General features: G+C 41.8%; 1 protein-coding gene across 7 annotated transcripts in view; it reads left to right on the forward strand.

Annotated features, from left to right (window-relative positions):
• CDK5RAP2 (CDK5 regulatory subunit associated protein 2) overlaps positions 1-24,659 on the forward strand; it is a 180,901-nt gene that overhangs the window by 89,538 nt on the left and 66,704 nt on the right. For 4 of the 7 annotated variants that reach the window (XM_063081771.1, XM_063081776.1, XM_063081777.1 and 1 more), the window contains exons 15-20: positions 1,710-1,807; positions 7,002-7,132; positions 8,659-8,768; positions 11,053-11,181; positions 16,823-16,918; positions 19,199-19,383. In XM_063081771.1, coding sequence (XP_062937841.1) covers positions 1,710-1,807; positions 7,002-7,132; positions 8,659-8,768; positions 11,053-11,181; positions 16,823-16,918; positions 19,199-19,383 — 749 coding nt within the window. The remainder of the gene's footprint in view (positions 1-1,709; positions 1,808-7,001; positions 7,133-8,658; positions 8,769-11,052; positions 11,182-16,822; positions 16,919-19,198; positions 19,384-24,659) is intronic. The other 3 variants (XM_063081772.1, XM_063081774.1, XM_063081775.1) reach the window with 3 other exon arrangements.

The raw sequence follows: 24,659 nt of genomic DNA on the forward strand, positions 1-24,659 counted from the left end.
TTTGGGGGAGGTTTTTCAGTATTTACACAGGTAAATATCCTGATCTTCAAACTTTCACCCACTAGTTTTAGCATCCTTTTTTTGATTCTTGGCCAAATTATTTATTTATTTATTTCTATTTATTTATTTAATTTATTTTTATTGAAGCGTAATTGATTATACATATTTGTGGGATACAAAGTTGACTCAGTAGTTGTATACAATATGCAATCTGGCTGAATTATTTATTACCGTGATGGCTGGCAAATGGTGATTTTTCTAATTCCATCACTTTTTCTACATTTATTAGTTATCATTTTTACTATAAAGAAAAGCCTAGTCTTCCTGTTCGTTCATTCATATCTGTATGGATTCATGAATTCCTCTTTTAATCAGTGGGCTATATATCAGTGGGTTATAATCCATTACTGTCATTTATTTTTATGTTCAAGTTGTCCCAGATTTGGCTGGTGGGAGCCTTTTCAAACTGGCTTCTGTGTCCTTTTGCCAACATTCCATCCTTAAAAAAAAAAATTCCTTCTATTTTTTCAGCTTTTTTGAGGAATGATTGACAAATAATAATTGTATATATTTAAGATATACAACTTGATGTTTTGATATACATATATATTGTGAAATACTCACCATAATCAAGCTAATTAATATATGTCACTCTGTCTTTCTTTCTCTACCCTCTTAGCAAATTTTAAGTATACAGTACAGTATTGTTAACTACAGTCACCATCCTGTACATTACATCTCCAGAATTTATTTATCTTGCTTAACGAAAACTTTGCACCCTTTGACCAACATCTTCCATTTCCCCCATATTTCCCCCTCCCCCACCCCTGGCAACCACTGTTCTAGTCTTTAAGCACTTATTTTCTACTACAACAAAATGCTGTAGATTTTCTTCTGTTGTCCCTGATTTTCCTCGTCCCAATCAGCTGTTTCTGCAGATATCTCTGGTTTCTTACAGTACTCAATTTATCTTTTATCTGTTTCATAACTTCATAAGGTGGTAGTTACTGTCCACCATTTTACAGGTAGGACTGCCAAAGTCCCAGAACTAGTAAGTGGTAAAGCCAAAATATGAACTTTAAAAAAAAAATTACATTTAGGAATGGTCGTTCACAAGTTCACAAAACTACATCCTCATTTTGTAAATGTGGAGACTGAACCCATCATCAAGGTTTGTTAAACTACTTACCTCAGGTCACACCACTAGTAAGTGGCTGAGAACTAACTCAGATCTTTGTCTTCACTCTTCTGGATGCCTCCCAAGTGCTACTCGTTTGACCTCTTCTACTGTACTGTAAGTCCCTTGTCCCCAATACTCCTCAGGCTTTGGTTTGTGAATTTGTCTTCTTTGGAACAAGAGCAAGTGTGGAAAGGCATCCTTGGCAGTGTTGTGAAACGATGACCACCAGCATGGAGGGGTGGCATTTTCATGAAGGGCAAATCAGATAACTAACTGATGGGTCTTTTGCAGCGCTCTTTGGTGGTGGAAGCACAGCTCCCAGTTTTTTTCTGGGGCAAGTGATGGGCAGTCCTTCCCCATGCCTCCTGAAGGTGGCGCTTTGTGACTGTGGCCTGAGCCAGAGCCTGGCACAGGGCCTCACCTTCATTTGGTTTTAAAAACCAGAACTAGCTAAATATGTTTGTGTAATAAAAGGATACATTCTTCTAAAATTCTTCCTTTAATGTCAGATGCCCATTGTCATTTCCAGGAAAAGCAACAATCAGACTATGAAGAGCTGATTCACGTCTTAAAGAAAGAGCAGGACATTTATGCCCATCTGGTAAAATCTCTGCAGGACTCAGACAGGTAAGTGTTTCTGTTTGGGCATCACACCCATGTGACTGCGAACATACATACACACACATGTCTTGAGTAAGTGCTGGCGGTTTCTGAAGCAGAAAAGGCCTACCAGTTTGATCAGGGAGCTTACAAAGTGCTTGGATGTTGATTACCCTACTTAACAGTCAGATATACCTGTTTTCTATCAAGAATTGTATGATTTTGGGCAACAAAATTAGCATTAAAATATCTTAATTACTCATATTTTTTAATACTTTATTATATATCTAGAAAGAGCTTCTTCTTTTTTTTTTTTCTTTTTCTTTTTGTCTTTTTCGTGACCGGCACTCAGCCAGTGAGTGCACCAGCCATTCCTATATAGGATCCGAACCCACGGCGGGAGCGTCGCTGCGCTCTCAGCGCCGCACTCTCCCGAGTGCGCCACGGCCTCGGCCCTAGAAAGAGCTTCTATGTGTATTATCTCATATGATTCTTACAGCTGTTCTGTGAGATAAGTAATGATATTATCCCTGTTTTATGTAAGGCCATAAAAACTAATAGAGGTTACGTGACTTGCCCAAGTCACGCAGGCGTTGAGTGACAGAACCCTGGGTTACAAGCAACTCTCCGTGTTTTAGAGTGACTTGTGTCTCTGCAGAATTGCTGGAATGACTTGGTGCCAGTGAGACATGGTGAGGAGAGCTGGTAACAGCTGGTGGTCTTTCCAGCCCTGGGGTTCCCACTTTCTAGCTCTGTATCCACAGGCAAGTGGCCGCATTGGGCCTCTGATTACACATCTGTAAATGCAGGGTTGGCCTCAGGGATTTGACATATTAAGGAATCATCTCTCTACACACCTGGGATAGTTATACTTGAAAGGATATGATGTCTGGGATTTGTTTCAAAACAGTACAGAGGCGAGGAAGTGGGTGGGGATATTGATGGAACAAGACTGGCCCTGGCTCCCCGATTGCTGAGGCTGGGGTGTGGGTGGATGGAGCAGGGGCTCATTACGTTCCTTTTTCTGCTTTTGTGTATGTCTAAACTTTTCTGTGATAAGAAGTTGAAAACTGTCACTGCTTGTTTCTCCCTCTCATGTGCTCTTCGCTCTCGCCATAACAAGTAACAGGCTCCTTGTTGTTCCCTGGGCGGTGTGTTCCTGCCTTGGCCTGCATGTGTGTTTTCCTCCCACCCTTTCCCCTGCTTTGTCTCCCATTAGTCCTTTAGAATTCGGTTTGAGTGCTAACCTTGTCAGGAGGCCCAGCTCAGCCCCAGAACAGCTGCCCCCTCCGTGTTTCTCCCCCTGCCCACAACTGCTCCGCCCTGAGGAGCCGTGTGTGACTTGGCCGCCTCCTCACCTGCACTGGAGCTCCCTCAGGGCACATGCCCCTCTTCCTGTCTCCCTTTCCCCGGGCCTGGTATAGAGCAGGCACTTGGAAAGTGTTCTGTGTAGGAGTTCCCCTCCTCCTCAACACTGATTTTCTAAATTAGGAGATAATTGCCAGATTTTTAAATCTGAAATGAGTTGAGAGAAAATAAAAACATGCTGATGAAATTGTGGGAGCAGGCATCGCTCTCTGAAAGTGAGTGTTTTCAAGAAGTCTCAGCTGCTGGTCATTTTCACTTGGGGGAGGGGTTGAGTCATGTGGGGGAACTCAAAGAGGGATTGGACAAATTTAATGTTAATTGTGCAGCTTCCCTGGCTGGAGCCAGGTTAGTTTGTGGGCACTGAGAGGCCCTGTGGGTGGAATGGTTGCTCTCAAGTCCCTTCAGCATCATGAATGGCTCCAAGTTGTATAGGTTCTTTCTTCATGAATGAAAACACTGATGGGACCGAGGTGGTCCCGGGATATGACTATTTAGGATGCTTAAAAGGTTTCTTGTTCATCTTCAGATGAACAATACATTTAGGGGAAGACAGACCTGGGTCCAGATCCCAGCTGTGCCACTCAGCAGCTCTGAGCGCTTGGGTAATTCATTTCTCATCCTGAACCTCAGTGTATGTTTGTAAAGTTGAGATTGGCTGGCCTATCTACCTACCTACTTACCTGCCTACCTGCCCGCCTGCCTGCCAGTCTACCTACCTACCTTACGGTGTTGTTTCAAAACAAGAAATGATACTCTGTAAAGTCGTAATAGTGCCTGGCATGTAGTAAGCAGTCAGTAAATGATGGCATATTATTAAGAATAACTATGTGAAAAGCTTAGGCATGCCTTGTAAGTTATATGCACTTGTAGGGGGTTTTTGAATATTCAGACCTTGGCATACCCAGAAGACAGAAGTGTGCACTAAGGCAGGCGGAGCTCCCTTTTGTAACTCCAGCACTGCTCACTCTCTGGAAACCGCCAGTAAAGGTGGCTGACTCTAGAGACATATACTTGAGATTAAACTGGAAAGTGAGGGCAGGGAAGAAGGAAACTCATTGTGGGCAGCTATGTGCCTGATCCTTTCACCTTTACTATTTATTCTTAACAGCAACACTTAGAAGTCAGTGGCTTTATCCTCATATTACCAAAGTTGAAATATGCTTTCTAAGATGTTAAGTGTATTACCCGAGGTTCTACGGTTAACAATTATCAGAGCTCAAATCTCCTCAGCCTGAGCTTAGGCCTTAATTGATACGCCACTCATCTTGAGGACTGGTACAGTTTGTACTTTTCTATAGCTCTGGTTTCTCAACCTCAACAGTATTAGGATTAGTGGGCTGGGTTTACTTCGTCGTGAGGAGATGTCCTGTGCATATGTAGGATGTTTAGCAATATCCCTGGCCTCTACCCAGATTCCAGTAGCACACCTGCCCCCTTCCATCCCAGCTGTGACAACCAAAAATGTCTATAGACATTGCCCCTGGGGGAAAAAATCATCTCCAGATGAGAATCACTGCTGTAACTCATGAGGATCAGAAATTCTGGCTCATAAGTATCATCTTTTGTATGTGAGGTGTTGGGATATGTGGAAGGAAGGAAATGATGTTTGTTGAACATCTGGTATGTGTTAGGCACTGTGCTATGCTTTTCCCCATATAACATCTTGTTTAATCCTCAAAAGAATCTCAAAGTGAAGGTATTATTACCCCCATTTTAGAAATCAGGACTCAGGTGGTTTGACTGACTTGCCCAAGGTCATGGAGCCATTTTGAGCTTGGATCTCTCTGACTCCTCATTTCTGCTCCTGCCTGCCTGCACCTCTCCCCGGTCTCAGTTCCAGAAAGAGGAATGTCCAGTGCTTTTGTTTCTTTCTGAGTAAAGCACCTTTTGTTCTCCTGACTCCTCACACCTTGAAAAGATTCTGGAGTTGGGAAAACATAAAATGACAGACAGAGGAGCAGTAGCTGTGTACTTTTCACCCTGTCAGAAAATGGAAGAGAGAGTGAAGCAGTTAGCTTTCCCCAGACCTAATCGCAGGAACTTCGCTAAAACAATCTCTCTCTTTTTTTTTACTGGTTAAATGTCTCCGCAGCACAACCACATCTAAGCAAGTGCTGTGCTATGAAACCTCTGTAAGGTTTTCCATCAGTCTCACAAATTGATCATTATGATTGTCTTGAAATGGAACTAGGTATAAGTTGCTAGTAGGGCCCCTTGCCTTACATGAAGACTGCTTCACAATGAACCATCCTCAAAGCAGCAAGCATAGAAGATTAGACATAATGGTTTATTTTCCTTCCAATATGTGTTGATTTATGTGTGCAGTTCGACAGATGGAGCTGGAAGAAATCTCTGAAAGAGAAGTGGGACTTGAGTCTATGGCATGCATACTTGGAGCAATATTTCCTTACCATTTGGGGGCTATGGACCCCTTTTGAAAAAATCCTATGAAAGTTTATGGTCCCTCTCACTAGAAAAATCCACATATTCATATATTGTTACAGACCTTCTTAGGGAACCGTGGGTCAGATGCTGGACAGAGAGTAATATATTCCTTGGTGTTTAAAAAAGGAGGCTTTCTGATTTCTTAATGTGTTTCAAGTAGTCTTAAAAATGTTCATATACTCTGACCCAGTAATTGCACTGATGGGAATCCTTCTTAAGAAAATAATCTGAATGTCAAATAAGGTTTTAGGCACAGAGATGTACAGTGAAAGTTATTTATGCTATTGATGTCAGCTGGGGTCTCCATGTTCCTCTGAGAGCTGGATTTAAGTGATTCAGATCTCTGCCAGTTGCACATCAGCAGAAGTCCAAAGCTTTTCTTATGGATCTTCACTGTCCAAGTAGAGTAGCCACTATGCATGTGGCTATTTAAATTTAAACTTCAAGTTTAGTAAAATTAAATATTCAGTTCCTTGGTATGTTAGCCACATTTCAAATGCTCAATAGAACATTTTCATCCCTGGAGAAAGTTCTGTTGGACAGGCCTCCCTAGGATTAATGCACCTTCTGGGAAGTGTGTATTTTCATGGCCTCCTCTGGGTTCTGGGTTTCTTGTTCCACTCAGGCTCTCTGTACAGCTCAGCACTGTATCACATTGACCCAAATGTGAAACTTGACATGCACCTCCCAAAATACAAATCCATTCATGCTGTGCATTTTTTAGTAGTTAACCCACTATAGAAGAGTACAGTTGGCCTCTGTATTGGTCTTTTTCTCCCTCTTATTGTTGACTCACTCTTCTTCCTTTATTTTTTTCTCTTCCCTTTTGTCCCTCACCTGTACTCTCAATGTGAACTTCTCGAGAGTGACACAACAGAAAGCCTCTGTCTCCCTGTCTTCTGAAGCCTGGGTGCCAGGTGACAGCCAGGCCCTGGGGAGCCCTCCTTCTATACCCAGGCCTTCTCAAGTCATTATTCCAAACAGAGAAACATTCTGAAGAATTAAATTATTTCCACCTAGTCATGTCTGTGGCAACCATTTGGAAATGACCCATATGTCCACTAATACAGTATGAGTTAAAGAAAACGGTGGGATATTCACTTGATCTAATATTATATAGTCATTAAGATGATGCTTGCAAATAATTTCCAGAAATAGAGGGAAATATTTAACTAAGGAAAGCACAATTCAGCATTGTACGTCCAGTATAATTGGCAGTGAGATCATGGTAATTTTTTTTCTTCTTGATACTTTTATATTTAAAATTTTCTATAATAAACATGTATTTACTTTTATAACCAGAAAAAGGCAAATGACAAAAAAATCACAGGAAGGCTTCCTGGTGGGGTTTGCATCTTAAAGCACAAATAGGTCTGTTTTAAAATTTCTGGTATCTTGTTTTACCAAGTGTCAACAGCGTGCAGGGTGAGTTAAACAACATTTTTGCCCTGCGGAAGCAACTGGAGCAGGATGTGCTCTCGTATCGGAATTTGCAAAAGACTCTGGAGGAACAGATCAGCGAAATTCGGAGACGGGAAGGTACACACTCTCTTGTATGTTTTTCCCTTTGGTTTTTCCACTTGGAAGGCCTTGGCTGAACTTTAAGAGTCCAAAAACTTCACTAGGAGATGAAGCACCTACAGGATTTCGCTCAGGGACCCTTTTTGTGGTGACTATGTTGATGTTGGCTCTCCTAGTCTGCATCCATCTGGCTTTGGCCTTTGTGGTAGAAGAGCCCAGTAAATCATGTTAATTCTGTAGAGGGTCTGCTGCAGGATTGCGTCCTTGCTGCCTCTACTATTTTCTGCATCATTTGATACTCCTAGCTCCAGATTACCTTGGGGATTTGTAATCCCCTTTCTCTGCTAAACAGCTTTCATTGCCCAAAACTTCTGGGCTCTGCCTACCACAGCACCCACTGCAGAGCGCCTAGGGCTGCATAGACATGTGGGGTAGACTGACTTTAGCATGGTAGATTCATGTAGGGCGCACTACAAGATGAGGGTCCTGTGGGACTGGCATTGCTGTACTTGGCACAGTAATATTTGGCCTTCTCCCTTGCTAGGATCTGAGCCTCTTAAAGCCTGGGTTGGTATCTTATTCCTTTCTGTATCTCTAGCCTGGTGCCTGGCACGTATGGTAAAAATTGGTAATAGCAGTGATGGGTTTGACATTTCTTGAGTACCTACTGTGCACAGGGCACAGTGCCAGGTACTTCTCATCTTAGATCCTCACAACCATCCCATTAGTTAGAGTAGGCATTGACTTCATTTTACAGTTGAAAAAACTGAGGCTCAGGTGGGGGGATGGGTGGGGTTTGATTTGCCCAGATTTGAGCCAAGTATCTACTTTTGAAGTCTAGTTATTTCTAGCATTCTGCGCTGTATTTTAGGGATGTCACCTCTTACCCACATGTGTTACATGAGATATTGTTTTTGGATATGCCTGGCTCAATAAACATCCTCCCCTTCCTCCACTTCTTTCCTCTCTATGAGAATGTGACCTTTGCTGCAAAGGAAGCAGACCTTTACATAGGTGACCAAAGATTCTTTTATCTTAACTCTGGCAGGCAATTTCTGCACTTAGTGTGCTTGCTTCTCACGAGGGCTCTGCGGCCAGTAAAAAATACATCAGGCACTTTTATTTCCCTTGAGTTCTACCCTTGAGGGTCACATCTAATTTTCCTGAATTCTTGCCTAAACAGAATCACTCCCTCATTTAAACTGAAATCACCATTTGCTTGTGCCATTCAGAATGGTCTCCAGGCACAACACTTGATGTGCAAATTATAGTTCAGAATTGGCCACAGTGAAAACCTCCAGCCAAAGATAAAACTATACATTGAAATATCAGCGGGTAGAGAGAGGGAAAATTACTTTTGCTCCAAAGGTGGTGCTTTAAACTCCCTGTGTGTAATTAATGCAACCCCTGTACTCCCCCCTATTTAAATTGCTTTAGATGGATTGCATTGGGATCAGTCTTGGAAAGATCTGTTTCTGATATTCTTTTTCCCTTCCTCCTCCCCACCTTTTTTTTTTTTTTTTTTTTTTTTTTTTTTGGGGCAGAAGAACCATTTTCATTTTATAGTGATCAAACATCTTATCTAAGTATTTGCCTTGAAGAACACAATCGGTTCCAAGTGGAGCATTTTTCTCAAGAAGAACTTAAGAAAAAGGTATTGACTATTAACTTCTAGTATTTTTTTTTTTTTAAGGTTATTTGTTGTCTCTTGGGTTCCTGATCAAAGGTGTGAGATTCTGAACGTCCCTTTCCTCTCCTCTCCTCTCCCCTCCCCCCCTCCTCTCCTCTCCTTTCTTTTCCTTTCTTCCCTCTCCTCTCTGCCTTATTGTCTTTGTTCCTTCTGTGTACATTACCTAAGGTGCCCTCCCCCATGTCTGATCCATTCCTTCCCAGGTGTGAGGACCCAGCCCAGGCCGGACCTCGTTGAGGAAAAGCTCTTTGGCCCGTCCATGTAAATTTAGCCACCCTTCCCTCAAGTCATTCACCTCTCTTATTGTACCTAATCCTAGTGGATGTCCTTCTCACACTGATCTGTAATTATCTGGTTATTCATCTATATCATATTCCTTGCTATATTGTGAACATTTTAGACTTAGGGATTATACCTTATTTTATTCTGATTTCCCAGTACCTGGCACACATGGAGCTAACAGATGCTTTTTGAATGAATGAAATTCCAGGTGATCAATAAATCTTTTTTTTTTTTTTAAACTGGAAAGGTTTTTCAGTCTGTTGAGTGGTTAGAGTGGTTTAGTGTTTCAAGGTTCTAAGAACCATTGTTAAGAATAGGAAGTGTGAGCACAGAAGAGACTGTATGATTTATTATAAAATTACCATACATGTATAACTGCCATTCATTTCCTGTCTTGGAATAGTCTGCACTCTGGTAGAGGAGAAAGGCATGCAAACAAGTAATTGCAGTATGGAATACAGGGGCTGTTATAATAGGCAGCTGTAAAGGTATAGAGACAGCAGAGGAGAGGTTAATTACTGGTGGGCAGGGGGTGCTCACTTGATCAGGGGAAGCTTCTCAACAGCAGTGAGGCTTGAAGTGGGTTTTGAAGGATGAATTTGGAGTTTGTCCAGGTGGAGAGTTTTTCCACCGAGAGAAGAGATAACAGCCTGTGAAGGCACAGGAGTAAGAAATAGCAAGGAGAACTATAAAAACTCGGGTATTTTGGGAGGAGTGGGGCAAGGAGCACTGGTAGGCAGCTGCTAGTTTTTCAAGATGAGGAAAATGGAGATAATAGCTGCCGCTAGTACGTATTGTAGTCGTGGTTAGAGCAGGAGGCAGTTCACTTGGTTGGCGTTTAGTAAATTTATAGAACCCGATGTCCTGTTCTTCCCACTGTAAACACCTGCAGGACTGGATTCAATTTTTATTCATGTTATGATGTTTTGTACATCTATTGCAGTCAGGGTGGGATTCTCCACTTTACTTGAAGAGCTAATAATGCCCCATTAGGAAGTCTTTGGAGAATTACTAGCTGTTGGGATTCGAAGCCTGCAGGAAACCAAGGTGGTGTCTGCATAATTGCTTAGGTATTTAGCTGTGCCGTAAGGAGGAACACTGAACTGGAAGCCTGGGAATCTCAAATCTGAGCCTGGCTCTGAGTCTGTGGAGGCAGCAGCTCCTTTCCCACATGATTAGACACTTTGGCCATTGGTATATCTCATTTAGTTTTTCAGATACCCCAACTATGGGACCTTGGGCGATGAACTTCTTTGTATCTTTGGTTCCTCATTGTAGAATGGGGTAGGCACACTGGCCTGTCCACTTCCTCAGGAATTTTGTTTGTTTTCCATCTTTTTTTTTTTTTTTTTTTTTTTTTTTGGTGGCTGGCTGGTATGGAGACTTTCTCAGGATTTTTGCAAGGAATGATTGACTAAAGCTTGTCAGGAGGATTTTAGTAGGCATAAATTTGTTTATAATTGACAACTGTTATTACTGACATTGCTGGATAGGTATACAGAGAAGAAGGTCAGTGCTGTAAAATAAGGCTCCTACACAGTCTCAGAAACTTCAGCCTTGGGGGACTTTTCCTCCAGAGAATTTCAAATGCAAGATAGAAATAGTATTAGTTGTCATTGACTGAGCACTTAAATGTGTTGCGAACTTCAGTGCACTGTGACTATGTGTTCAGTTCTCATTATAACCCAATCCACAGATGAGGAAATGGAGGCTTAGATTATGTAGCTTGCTCAGGATCTCTTTACCTTGAAGTTGTGGTGCTGGGATTAGAATATGCCAAATGTTAAAGCCAGTGTTTTTGTCACTGTACCCAGGGTGGCCTGAAGGCTAGAATCAGACATTCTGATACTCCATAACTGTGATGCTGAAGAGTCTGCTCATAGGAAGGTTTTTGTTCTAGGAGTGGCACCAGGAAGCTGAAGTCTGCTGCTGGGTAACCAGTCCTCTCCCTGCTCCTCCCTCCTAGGTTAGTGACCTTATACAGCTAGTGAAGGAACTATATGCAGACAACCAGCACCTGAAGAAAACCATTTTTGATCTTTCCTGCATGGGTTTCCAGGGAGATGGCAGACTTGAGTCAACAGAACAAACAGAGGTAAGAAAGATTTTTGTTGTCATGTGCTAATTACAAAAATATAAAGCCACCAAAATTTCTCAAGACCACATCTGTCCTGGGGAGGTCTCTAGATGAAATTCCCTTTTTGGGACAGGGTTTTGAGGGCCCTATTAGGTCAGCAGGTCTGTCCATACACAGACTTCTTCAGGATTGGGTGATGTCTTCATGGATACATTTGATATGTCATGATGCTTTTCACTCTGGTCAGCTCTTGGATCTGTGCTGCAGATGGCACATCTGGATGAGAGATGTGGTCTCAGAAGGATCTGGAGACTTTCCAAATCACCCAAATAATTTGGGTAGTGTAGATAGAGCCTTAATGAATCCAGTAACATTGAAAAACAGTCATACACATACCGCAGCTATGGAGAGAGGATCCCTATTGACCTTGATGACTTCTGGTCTCAGTGCTGATCTTGATGATGTGTGGTCTCCAATTTTCTGTTTGTGACCTGTGCTGTGCAGTGGGAGGACCCTGAAGTTGTGAGGGGAGGGAGAACATGCTGTTTCCTCCCCTTGGCCCACCTCTCCCGTAGGAAGAATCTTGCTCCATGCGTTGGTTAGCATGGTTTCAGAAGACTGGGACTGTTCCCTTGTGCAGTAGGGCTTTTTTGTACTTGGGTCCCTCAAGTACAGCACTGGAATCTTCTTGGCTGGGGTTGTCTTGAACTTGACCTGGAGCACCAGGTAAATGGAGGTCTCACGTTCATTGCCACATCGTTTTTTGGGAAAGATTTGTCAGCCTTAAGCCGACTCTTCCTACCTTCAAAGTGGGAAATGCTCAAAGGTATTTATGCTGTGCCCTGGCCATCTGCTCTCTTTGAGAGAGAGAATGTTATCGATATTAGCCTCCAGGGCTTTAGAAAATTTTGAAAACCAACAATATCTGTAGTCCATTTAGGGAGAAACAAGTCTCCTGGTTTCCTTCCTCCAAGGCAGCATTTAATAAGCAGCTCATTTTTCACTGACTTCATTTGAGTATTAAATGGCGAGTTTTGTTTCTTCATCTGCCCTTTGAAAAAAATTTGTTAATGTCCCATTATGTCCTTTGGAGAACAGATAGAAGCCTTTTCCTCTTCCCACTCTAAGATCTTAATACCAGCCGATTCAGATTCGAGTCATTTGTCAGATTGCACTTCAAGTTGATGTTCCCTATGAGTAGCCTTGTCGTTTATACGAGTAGTACAAGCTCTCCATCTTCCCCCGGAATGAGATGGGAAGATCTATGTGGGAAAGATGGTGTGTCCACAATAATTTCGAGCTGAGGGAGCAGAGGGAGTTAGGGGTAAGGGTGGGATGGCAGAGAGGGGAGCCTGCTGTTCTCTGGGATTGCCTGTGGTTCTCCTTTGATGAGAAGCAAGGCAGAAACAAATCGGAAATGCTTATATTGTCCACAGCATTTTCTGAGCAGCAGGACTTACAGAGTGGGGGCTGGGCACGATTCCTGCTCTCAGGAGCCTATAAATCAGAAAGGGAGAAAGAAAAGCAAATATATTGTGTTTTTTTTAAATTCAGCATTTTTTCTCCAATATTTAATAAACCCATAGCACTACCTAACATTGGAAAAACAGAGAAATTACCTCTAATCCTGTCACTTTAAAGCAGGTACAGTTAATTAACATTTTGGAATTGTTCCTTCTGTGTTTGTGTATGAACATGTGCATATACACAGCTACTCTGTAAAACAGTTTTGTGTCCTGTTTTTTTCCAGTTGCATTATGTTGTAGCATCTTATTCCATCTTACAAATGCACTGAAATTTAACCTCCTCACTATTGTTGGACATGTAGATTTTTCAAGTGATTCACCATTTTAAATTATGTAATGAATGGCTTTGGACACAAATCTTTTCCTGTGTTTAGGTTTTTTTTTTTCCTTAGACTATATTCCCAGATATGTAATTTAAATTGGTGAATGGTCTAAGGACAGATACAGGTTTGCAATAGGCTTAAAATTTATTTTCCTGTACCGTCCCCCAGTAACTTTTAATTTGAAAAAGGGTATAAGTAGTTTGAAGGCCCTGATAGAGTTTGTCAAGTTTCTTTTCAAAACAGTTGTCCTGGCATGGGACCCCACCAGCTGGGCATGATGGTTTTATTCCCTGCATGCTGACAGTTCACATAGAAACCACTAAACAAAAGACCAAGAACAGGTATCCTGTTGTTTTAATGTGCATTTTAAAAATCTCTAATGAGATTGCCCCTATTTTCTTGTATTTATTTGCTAGTTATTGTGTACTATAGAAGAATTTGGTTGACAATCATCATATAGGAGTGCTTTCAGCAAAGTACAGTCAGGGTGGTGAGCACTGAAAACCATGAACTATGTAACATGTGGAACTACCATCTCTAAGTGATAGGATATGTGTGAAGCACTTGGCACAGGTACTGGTACATTGCAAGTGCTGAAAAAGGATTAGTTACTACAGATTGAGCATTCTTAATCTGAAAATCTGAAATCTTAAGTGCTCCATGATCTGAAACTTTTTGAGCACCTACATGACGCTCAAAGGAAATGCTTGTTGGAGTATTTCAGATTTTTGGATTAGGGATGCTCAGTCAGTAAGTATAGTGCAAATATTCCAAAATCCAAAAAAATCTGAAATCTGAAAACTTTTGGTCCTAAGCGTTTCTGATAAGGGCTATTCCACCTGTATTATTATTTACTTATATTGTCATTATTAGGAATGGTTAGAAAACTAAGATTTTTTTTTTTTTTTTTTGGCATGGAGAGAAAACATGGATTAAAGGGCATAGTTTAATTAAACTCAGGTATTTGTAAGGCTGTTATGTTGAACAAGAAATAGACCTTGTGTGACTCTAGGGGACGGACATGGTAGTCAGAAGCATAAGGTGTTTGTTAAGTATTCTGCTAATAATAACAATAAAATTTGGTTTGTCAGAGTAGATTTAATTTTATTAGAAGGAGGAACTTTCTAATAATTTGACTAAATAAGTTATTATGATTACATGATTTACAAAGCCCTTGGTACAGTACCTGGCATTGTATTAGGCACTCAATAAAATATAGCTATTTTAATTTTTTTTGTACTAAATTAGTGGCGGAGTTAGAACTGTGACCCTCTTTTGACTCTTTTCAGAGTTGTTTTAACAACACTATATGGGAGTATTTCTAAAGTTTAAGGTGCATGTGAATTTCCTGGGGATCTTGTTAAAATGCAGATTTTGGTTCAGGAAGCCTGGCATGGGGCCTGAGAATCTGCATTTATAACAAGCTTCTGAGTGATGATGCTTCTATTGCTCTGAGGTCCACACTTTGAGTAGCAAGACCAGCACTAATCCTGAAAACCATCAGTTCCTGCTTTCATTTTGAAAAAATCTTTATTCACTTGTTTGTTCTTTCATTAGTGTTTTGTTGAGCATCAGGCATTGATGTTAAAACTATGAACACAGACGTGGTCCCTACCCTGTCTGAGGAGTAAAACAGAGAAGCAGAGGTGCATTTGCAGCGAGTGTGGCAAGGGCCGAGATGGAGCAAATGCAGAGTCGTGAGGGAGCATGTAGACAGTAGACAGGTGCCCAGACCTCCCTTCAGGGGTCAAGGGAAGTTCTTCCTGGAGCAGGCAGGGCAGCTGCAAAGCAGATCAAAACAGAATAATCCATGAGGCGGAGGGAGAAGCAGCAGAATGCAGAGTGGAGTTTTAAGGAGGGAGTGTTTCATTGTGTCAAGTACTCTGAAAAGAAAGAAAAAAAAAAAAAAAAACTGAGACTTTCCAGTGAGTCACATGACCTGGGCAATTTTATCAGAGTGAGAGGGACAGATGCCAGCTTGCTGTGGATAGAGGAATGATGAGGAGTGAGGAAATGAAGATAGAGCCAAGTGACAGGTGACACTTGGAGGTGTGGAGGTCACTCCTCTAGTTGGTGGTTGGGCTGGAAGCAGAGCCTGGGCAGAGTGATTCATACATAGTTCTTTCTCACATCTTGTTCTGTGTCTTTGAAAACTGGTTAGTTGCATATGGCATGAGGGACATTACTCTTTGTCCACAACCTTTAATTTCTTGATCATTGCTGGATATTGAGAGTCTACTTTTAGTTTTGACCGAGTCACCAGAGGTAAAGAGAAGTGAAGGTTAATTTTTTATTTCATTGTATTGAGTAATGGTGAGGTTGTGGATCTAGAAATGCAGAATAACTTTGATGCTTTTGATTGCAACTTGGAATGACATGGGTTAACAATACTTGCTCTGCTAAACTTAGGGGAAACTCTTCTCATGTCCATCAACAAGTTTAATAGTCCTAGTCAGTCTGTATCACTTGAGAATGTTTTAATAATGAGGGAGGAAGCCAATAGCAGGAGAAGGTTCTTCACCCATATTTGTGAACTTTTATGCCTTAGTAAGTATATTTATACATGTCTAATCTGTTTAATGCTTGATAGTATAGCAGGATCTGCTTTTTGATCATCAGTTCTGTTTTATCCTGATTGCGGATTTGGATATGGTTAGATTGAATGTGTTTTGACCCTGGGAAAATTTTCTGTCAAATGACTTTCTGAAGTCAGTTTGCTTATTTTGTTTTTCTTCTTCCAAAACAAGGTTTTTCCTCTAAAAGGGAAGATGAGAAGAAATTAAATTGAACAGGAATAGTTAGGGGGATAATTGACTCAATGTAGGAATTTATAAAATAAAACTCTTGAGATAGAATCATAGGTTCTACATATGTACAGCATGCCCAGCAAGTGACCCAGTGCTCTGTGGTTTTAACACCTTCAGCACAGAGCTAACTATCTCCTTGGTGAGATGAAGTTTGGTGTAATTTTGAAATGGCTTTGACTGACTTCCTCCCTAGGCCTGGCTACCTTTCCTCTCATTTTTTATTTGATTAATCCTGTTGTTCCATGACTGGAATTTTCCCTTTGCCAGAGATCTGAGATCTGACTTTGTACTCTCCATTTTGTAGAATGCAGGGTGCAGAAACTTTGGGATTTACACCTCTTTAAAGCATTAGGGATTTATGCGTTCTTTATAAATAACTCCTTCATTTCCCAAAGCATAAAGCCATCATCAGGCAAGCTTTATACTCTTCTCATTAGTGATGAGGAACTTTTGTCAGCAAAATTACAGTGTTGCTGGGACTGTCCATCTCAGATGTGTGACAGTCCAACAAGAGGTTTATTCCTTGTGCTAAGTAGAAGTGATGCGTAAATTGGGCATGCCATAAATTTCATTTACTGCTTTCTTGCTATGTGATATTTTCAATTCCATCAATAGCTTTTTCCAAAATTTTGTTACTTTTGTATGATCTGAAAGTTAATTTAGCAAAGGCAGGAATGGCAGTGGCACAACAGACAACATCTCTTCAATTTACAATGGCTTAGGAAAGGCCGTGCAAGGGCAAGGGGAAAGGCCTTTAGTTATTTGCTGGGAAATTTGTCCTTAAATTATGATTGATCTCAAGCAGCTGTGTGTGATTTGCCAGAACTAGCAACTCTAACTTTGGTTAATTTTTATTTCATGGCTTTGGCATTTGTTTCTGCCTCTTTTTTGTTTGTTTTTTCTTTTGCATTTTTTAAAAAAAGACCTCACTGACTTATTCATACATGTTCGTCCTGCACAATTGTTTGGGTTGCATTTTCACACCATTCCATGCTCCATGTAGCTTCTGGCTAGCAAGCAGGACGAGGACACAATCAGAATTGGAGAGGATGATGAGAATAACTTCCTGAGTGACGAGCATTTGGAGCAGAGGAATGAGGTAGGACGTGGTGGTGAACTTCTTATTTCGTCCACCCCACTCTGTGCCTAAGCCAGTCTTCCAGTCTGGAATGAGTCCAGAGAGTTTTCTGTTCATTCTGCCTGTATCGAGTGCTTGCTGTGTGCCAGTGAGAGCAAAGAGACTAGGTCTCTTCCCCCACAGAAGTCACAAACTGGGTGATAGAGCCAGTCATGAAACGTAAAAACAAACATATAGTTACAAATACAAATGGGGTGGTTATAGGAGAATAACAGGCCTTGGATGCTGGACCTGGACAGATCTCCAGAGATCTAATCCCACCCGTTTATTTTATGAATTGGAAACTGAGACCTACAAAGAGAGATGATTTATCCGGGGCACAGAATCAGTAAGTGACCAAGTTGGTATAAGAGGCCTTGTGTCTGGACTGCTGCACACCTCCAGATCATTTGATTGCAGTGTGAAGAGCCACTGATGGAGGCAGAAAGTAGAACAGTGGTTACCAGAGACTGGGGAGCGGATGGGGGAAGAGGGAAAACAGGGAGAGAGAGGTTGGTCAACGGGTGCAAAATTACAATTAGATAGGAGGGATAAGTTCTGATGTTCTATTGCACAGTAGGGTGACTGGTTAACAGTTAAGTTTTGTATATTACATAATAGCTAGAGGAATGGCTTTTGAATGTTTTTGCTGTAAAGAAGTGATAAATGCATGAGGAGACTGATACATTAACTACCCTACAATATATATGTATCAAAACATCAAATTGTATCCCATAAGTATGTGTAATTACAATGTGTCAGTTAAAATTAAAAACAAAAACAAAACCAAAAAAACACTGATGGAACCGAACTCCCCTTCTCAGGGGCCCTCTGCCATCTCTTGATCTGGAATCCAGCTTGGTGTCATCTGGGCAGTGTGAGAATTCAAACCCTGTCCACATAGAACACTCTTCCAGTTACATAGATACTGAACATTTGGAGCAAACAGTCTCCAAGATTGAAAGAACCTTCCTAAAAACTGGGATATGGTGGGAATAGGAGGCTACAGATTTGGCATTTGGCATGTTTTTGGCCTTTGGAGTACTTAAGTTCGTGAAGTCATGAATGGGAGATGTTAAAATGTAGATAGTTTTGGACAGCACACTAATTAAAAGTGGGGTCTTTGGAATCAGATAGACTTAATTTTGAGTTTTGGCTTTAGCATTACTTTCTCTGTGAACTTCGTTAATCCTGTCTTACCCTCTGAGCCTGAATTTCTTTATCAATGAGGATAATAATACTTCCTTTTAGGAATGTTGTGATATCTAAATAGAAAGGCATGTAATAAATGCTCAGCAAATGATAATAATTACTATTTTTATTATTATATTTTAGACCTTCCCTACTTTAGCAATCACTTATTTGATGAATTTTAATAACTAGATTGGTGTCAAACAAGACCCCATAAATAACAGCTCATTTGTGTGGGTTTTATTGTTCATTTAAAAATCTTAATCATTTTCCCAGTATGGAGAGATGGGGGCGATGGCTAGTGTGTACATCATCAGTGGTAATGAAGTTAAGAGGAGTTATTTATAGACTGGTAGAAGAAATTTACAGCTTTGGACTGGGGGGAGAAGGAATGCAAATTCCAGCACCTCAAGACATGCCCAACACAGGTTTTAACTAGATGCGTCCGTGGTACCACTCCCCTGGGACCCTCAGTGACCCAAGAAGGTGGATCCGTAAATAACATCTCCATGGGAATTAGGAACTCTCCACTTTCCTAATGAGACAAATCAAAGCCATGTTAATTAGTACGTGTCTGTAAAGAGCAAATCAGTTTTCTGATACATAACAAAGGGATACATTGCAAGAAGTATATCATAAACATCCAAAGCATTGTTAATGATGTGGTTTTTAGGAAGAACTTACAGGGAGTGGCCATGGGGTGTGAGAATGCACATTCAGTGTGTACCTGTGGTGAGTAAGACGTGGTCTAGGTGGGTCATCTCATTTCATTCTCCTAAACAACCAGGAGGTAGCGTTTCCCCATTTTGTAGAGGAGGAGCATGATGGCAAGGAAAGTGATGCAGACATGTCTTTGCTGTTGCCAGAACATCTCCCTGCTGAAAGTGAGTGTGTGTGGATCGTCATGCCTCTTTCTTCCCCCTTTCGTTTTCTCTCTTTCTCTCTCTGGCTCGGTGCATCTGCCTTACTTGCCCTCACTCGTTTACCCTCTGTCTCCATCCTTTCTCTCCTGCACACACCCTCTTCCCCTCCTCCATATTCCATTATTTGACCGAATGCTTTTATTTGTAGATTATGGAGGACTATTCCAAAGAGGGCTGCAAAAACGGATATTTAAGGCATACAGATTCCAATATCTTGGACTGCGATGGGGCCCGCAAACCTGGCTGCTCTGGAGTCCAGAGTCCAGAAGGCGAGCTTGTGAACCTACTAGCCCCCTTCTTCAATGAGAAGGCCGCGTTGTTACTGGAATCCAGGTAGACGTGGGGCTCGAGCATTGCTTTGTCTCTAGGTTGAGGGGAGAACAAACTCATTTTGCTAAATAGATTTAGATGTCGGTGCTATGTAATTTACCTGAGAGAGCTGTTGAAATGGCTTGGAAGGAATCTTGCCAGTGATGCAGTTAGGTAATTAGGCTGCGTGCTATGGCTGTGAGGGGACTTCAGCAAAGTCGCATGCAAACCCATTATAAAGAGGAGAAAGAAAGCTTTCCTTGAGAATTATTCCTGGGAGCCCCAGAAAGGGCTGCCTTGCTGTCAGCGAGAGGAATCTGCCCTACTGAAATTTCTTTCAGTTTCCACAACAGCTTAAAAAGTGCCATTGTAGTTGTGCCTCTGCTGTTTTATGTTGCGCTTGAACTAAAATTCTCTTCTCATTATATCTGCTGGGAGTCATTGCTATGTGAGGAAATACTACAGGTTGCTTTCCTTAAAACAAAAATGGAGAAACATTCAGTACACTTATATTTTAAAAATTGATCCTTTAGGAGAAGTTTTTCCTTCTATCATATTCTTTCTAGTCCATCCATAATAGCTGCTTGGGCTTTGGAGCCAGAAGGAGGTGTGCCTTCATCTCTCAGAGCCTCAGTTTCTCTAACCAGTTTCTAGGATTGCTGTGAAGAGTAAGAAAAAAATGTTTAAGAAAAATGGCTGGCACGTGGTGTGTGTTCAAGAAAAGTTTTCAGTTATTTCTAATATAGACAGAGAAATAGAGTCAGTAACTACTGCCCATGACTCTTGGCAAGAGCCAGAAACACTAGTATTCTTTCTTCAACTAAAAGAAGGATTGTAGCCTTCTGTTTTTGTGAGCTCAGCTAGACTAACCCCTCCCCAATCCCTGACATATCTCTAACATTTTTCTACCATGAGTCCTCTTGGGGGACGTGTGCAGTGGCCATTCTGGTTTATGATCATAGGGAGTTGGTGCTTGAGAAATGGAGGGTTTCCTAAATGTCAAGGTCCCAAACTTTACACCAGAGTTGAAAGATACATTTCTCTCTCTAAGGGCCATGTAGGAATGCACTTGGCTGATGTGAACCAGGGAAAGTAGGTGGGTTGTGATGGGAGTGTGTGCTCCTTTCTAGCTGACAGGAGCTCTTAACCCCAGTTTCTGTTAGCCCAGCACATGGGTGTTGACCTTCCAGTCTTCCAGGAGAAGCCCCAAATTTGTATTCTAAATTTCTTGATTTTTAAAAATTTAGACCTAATTACACTTTTTAAGAAAGCGCTTTATGGGCCAAAACTGCTTATGACATCTGCCATTCAGTTACCTGTTCCAGGCCATTTCTGGCCAGCTCCTTGGGATACCAGGATTCTGATTGGTCAGGGAAATACCATTTTTCTGCTCAGGAATTTCTTCCAGGAGGGTGGTATTTTTGGTACACTGGAAAAAGTAGGGTTTTAGGGTCAGACAGAGGTAGGCTCCTGTCCACATATACCGTTTAGATCTTATGCCGTATCTCCCCATATTGGTTTCTTCATCCGTAAACTGGTGGGTGATGATACTTATTTACCCCATACGGATCTTGAAAGGATTAAATGAAATAATGGATATGAAGTATAGATCCAAGTTGGTACCAAGTGGATTTTTGTTGATATTACTGCTTAAATTTTGCTCTGCCAGTTATTCCTGTCCTTTCCCACTTACTCCAGGTAAGATTCATGCCATATGCAAAGAACAGCAGCTAGCCAGCGAGTGATACATGCCTCTGTATCTTTTGCTGAGCCAGTATCTGATGACCGCAATGCAGAGCTTGGATAGACTTTAGGCCTGAGACTTCCTCTCAGCCATTGAGCTCTTCCTCCTTCTAGCCATCCACCCCAGGGCCTAAGGGGCTAGCAGAGTAGCTAGGACCCAGGAGTAACTCTGATTCAGCTTCCCATCCACTAGGATGGAACAGGAAGCAACTTGTCTGCTAGTTACTTTTGCCCAGTTGGTTGTCTTGCCCAACCAGGGCAACTCATTCCTTGAAGTCAGAGTGGAAGGGTGAGCGCAGCCCTGGCCTGGCTTGTAGAGAATGGGCTGGCTGGCTCTCTCCCATGGCACGCACTGTGTGTGGAGTCCCAGCCCTGTCTTTGTGTGCTTCCTATTTATTTGGCCGTCACTTCTTGGAGGACATGGTTTAGGATTTTACCCCCTAAATTTTTTGATCTTTGCAGCCTAAAATTAGGTGTGATATTTGATACCTAAAAAGTTGTAAAAATTTAGAAAGGGAACCCTTGGGGATGAAATAATTGTTTAAGAATTTGTTTTTAAAAAGGCTAATGCAGTCTTGAGCTCCAAATAGTAGATGTAGAAAGGCTAACTCCTCAGAAATCTGATTCTGCTCTTGTGAGCATGGTTAAGGGATAGGTAAGGTACCACTGAAACATGAGGCTGGCAAGGGGCCTAAGAGGTCAGCAGAAACAGCTGGAGAGACTTGGCATGTATAGGCTGCAGGGGAGAAGACTTGGCAAGTGCTCGAAGATAGATTCCTTGTTATATAGAGGGACTAGACCTTTGGGTTCTCAACAGGACTCCAGAAACCCAGGATCCTCTTTGACTCTCCCCTTTCCTTCATCTCTCAAATCTAAGTCCTGACCATTCTACCTCCTACACAGCTCTTGAATCTATCTCCTTCTCTTCATCCCTGTTGTTCCCTCTCCAGTCCTGGTTCCTGTCAGATTTCTGCAGAATCACTGCAGCAGCCTCCTAACTGGTCCTCTGCAGCCATCCTTGCCCCCTTCCAGACTGTTTGCTACAAGGCTTCCAGAGCAGTCATTTAGATGCGGTTGTGTCACTGCTCTACCTAAAACCCTTCAGAGACTCTCCACTTTTCTTGGGATCAAAGTCCTGCTAGGCCCTGCATAATCTGATAACCCTCTCCTGTAGCTCTGTTCATGCTGCTCTTGCCTTGCTCTCTGTGCTTTGGCCACACTGCCCTTCTTTCAGTTCCTAGAATGGGTCAAGGGTCCTCTGTTTCAGAGCTCCTCTTTTTCAGAGCCTTTGCACATGCTGGTCCCTCTGAATACTACTGATTGTCTACTGCCTATGCACCCCCACCCTGAGGCCTAAGTTAGTTCTTATTCATTTGTCGCATCCCAGCCCTTCCTTAAGACCTTGACTTGAGCAGGTACTCATGTTACAGCCATTCTTGGGACAGGTCCTACTTTATATTTATTATCATTAATTTCAAAATGAGAACTCAACATCGCCCAGCACAAGACTATTTTGTAACTTCCCTTCTCCCTGCTCCCACCCCTCCCTGGCCGATGACTTTGCTGTATACGTCATTGAGAAAACAGAAACAACTGAACTCAAGCTACCTCACTTTCCCCACCAGTGCTTATTTGCCTCTGTACCTGCAAACTCTTATTTTCTACTGTTGGAGGGGAAAAAATAAGATATCCTTGCTCCTCTCCAAGACCACCCTTCCCCTTATGGTTTAGTTTGTATCTTCTCTCAGCCCTTTCACTTTTCTGCATCATTAGTTTTTCTTGTCACTGAATCATTTCCATAAGTACAAGGCATGCCGTCATATCAGCGATTTGAGAAAAGTCTCTCCTGCTCCCCCAATTTATTTCAGCTATGTCCCCCATTTCTTTATTCCCCTTCAAGACAAGATTTCTCAAAAGAATTGTCTACATTCACTGTGTCCACTTTCTTCCTGTCATTCTCTCTTTATCACATTCCAAGTGCTTTCATACCCTTCAATTTGCTTATCAAAGTCAGCTACAGTTTCCAAATTTTGAAATCCAGTGGCCAGTGTAGCCTTTCAGCAGCAGCAGGCCACTCTCTCCAGATCATGCAGCCAGCTTCTACTTGACATCTCCACCTGGGTGTTTAATAGGCACTTCAATGTTAATCTGTCTAAAACCCAACTCTCTGGTCTAATCTGTTTCTTTCCTGTTTTTCCTTGTTTGTGTTAGGTAAGAGCACTGCTGTCTACCTAATGGCTGTGGCTAAAAGTCTAGTTTCCTTGATCTCCATATCCATCAGTAATTCAACCCTAATTTAGCCACTTCACATCTCCTCCACTCCCCTCTTAGTCCAGGCTGGCATCATCTCTTGCCTAGGATCCTTCAGCAGCACATCCTCCTTAATTGTCTCCCTGCTTCTGTTTTTGCCCCTCTGTAGTCCATTCTCCACTAACAGCCAGAGTGGTCTTTTTAAAACTTAGATCAGATCATATCTCTTCCATGCTTAAAACACTCCAATGGATTTCCATTGCGGCTAGAATAAAATCAGAGCTTCTTGACCCAGCCTCTGCCATTTCTCTGTCTTCATCACCTTGCACTATTGTTCACTGGGCTGCAGCCTCACTAGCTTTCTTTCTGTTCCTCAGACATCTGAGCTTGTTCTCACCGATGGGCCTTTGCAAAGAAAGCTATTCCTTCTACCTGGAAGGCACTTCTCCCAGATGTATACGTGACTGGTGTAGTCTCAGCTGGGTATAAGCTGTGCAGAGAGGCCTTTCCTGACCACCCTGTCTAAAAGGAATCCCTGTTTCTGTGCTTTGTCTCAGGACTCCCTTTTCCTCCCTTGCTTCCTCCCTTCCTTCCTTCACTTCATAGTACTTATTACCTTACATTGTCTTATTTAGTTATCAGTATATGTACGACTGTCTGTCTGTCTCCTCCTTAGTGAAATGTAAGCCCCATTACTCCTATTCGTCGTGCATTTCCACTGCCTTACGTGTCAAATGGGAGGTACTTGGTAAATATTTGAATGAATGTACAGAGAATTAAAAGCAAAAGGTAACATCATAGCAAAAGGTAAGTTTAGAAAACTTCAGAGAGTTCAGTGCTCCTTTGGAGTCAGAAAGAACTGGGTTCTAATCTTTGCTGTGCCACTTTGCTGGGGGATACTGAATCTTCCTGAGCCCATTTCTTCATCTGTAAAATGGGCTTAATAATAGTCCCCATCTCATAGTCTTATTATGAGGATTTAATGTACTTAAAGGGTCTAGCACATGGTTAAGTGCTGGTTAGTAAATGTCAGTTCCTTTCGCCTTACACCTTCGACATGGCTAAGATGCTCAGGAAGGGTGTATAAACAATATTTGGGCCTCTGACAAGACCCTTGGACTGAACCATTCAAAAGGTCCTGGTTATGGTGACAGCTTAATGAATACGCTGTTCAGATTTCTATGTAAAGTAACACTTGAGATGTTTTATTTAATAGCATTGCCACTTTAGTATATTATAATGGCCTCTTTCACCACCTTCTACTACTCATTTGTAAAGTCTTTTTCCTGGGTTTTATTATGTGTTGT

The sequence above is a fragment of the Cynocephalus volans genome, chromosome 17, assembly GCF_027409185.1.
Source record: "Cynocephalus volans isolate mCynVol1 chromosome 17, mCynVol1.pri, whole genome shotgun sequence".
Classification (NCBI taxonomy): Eukaryota; Metazoa; Chordata; class Mammalia; order Dermoptera; family Cynocephalidae; genus Cynocephalus; species Cynocephalus volans.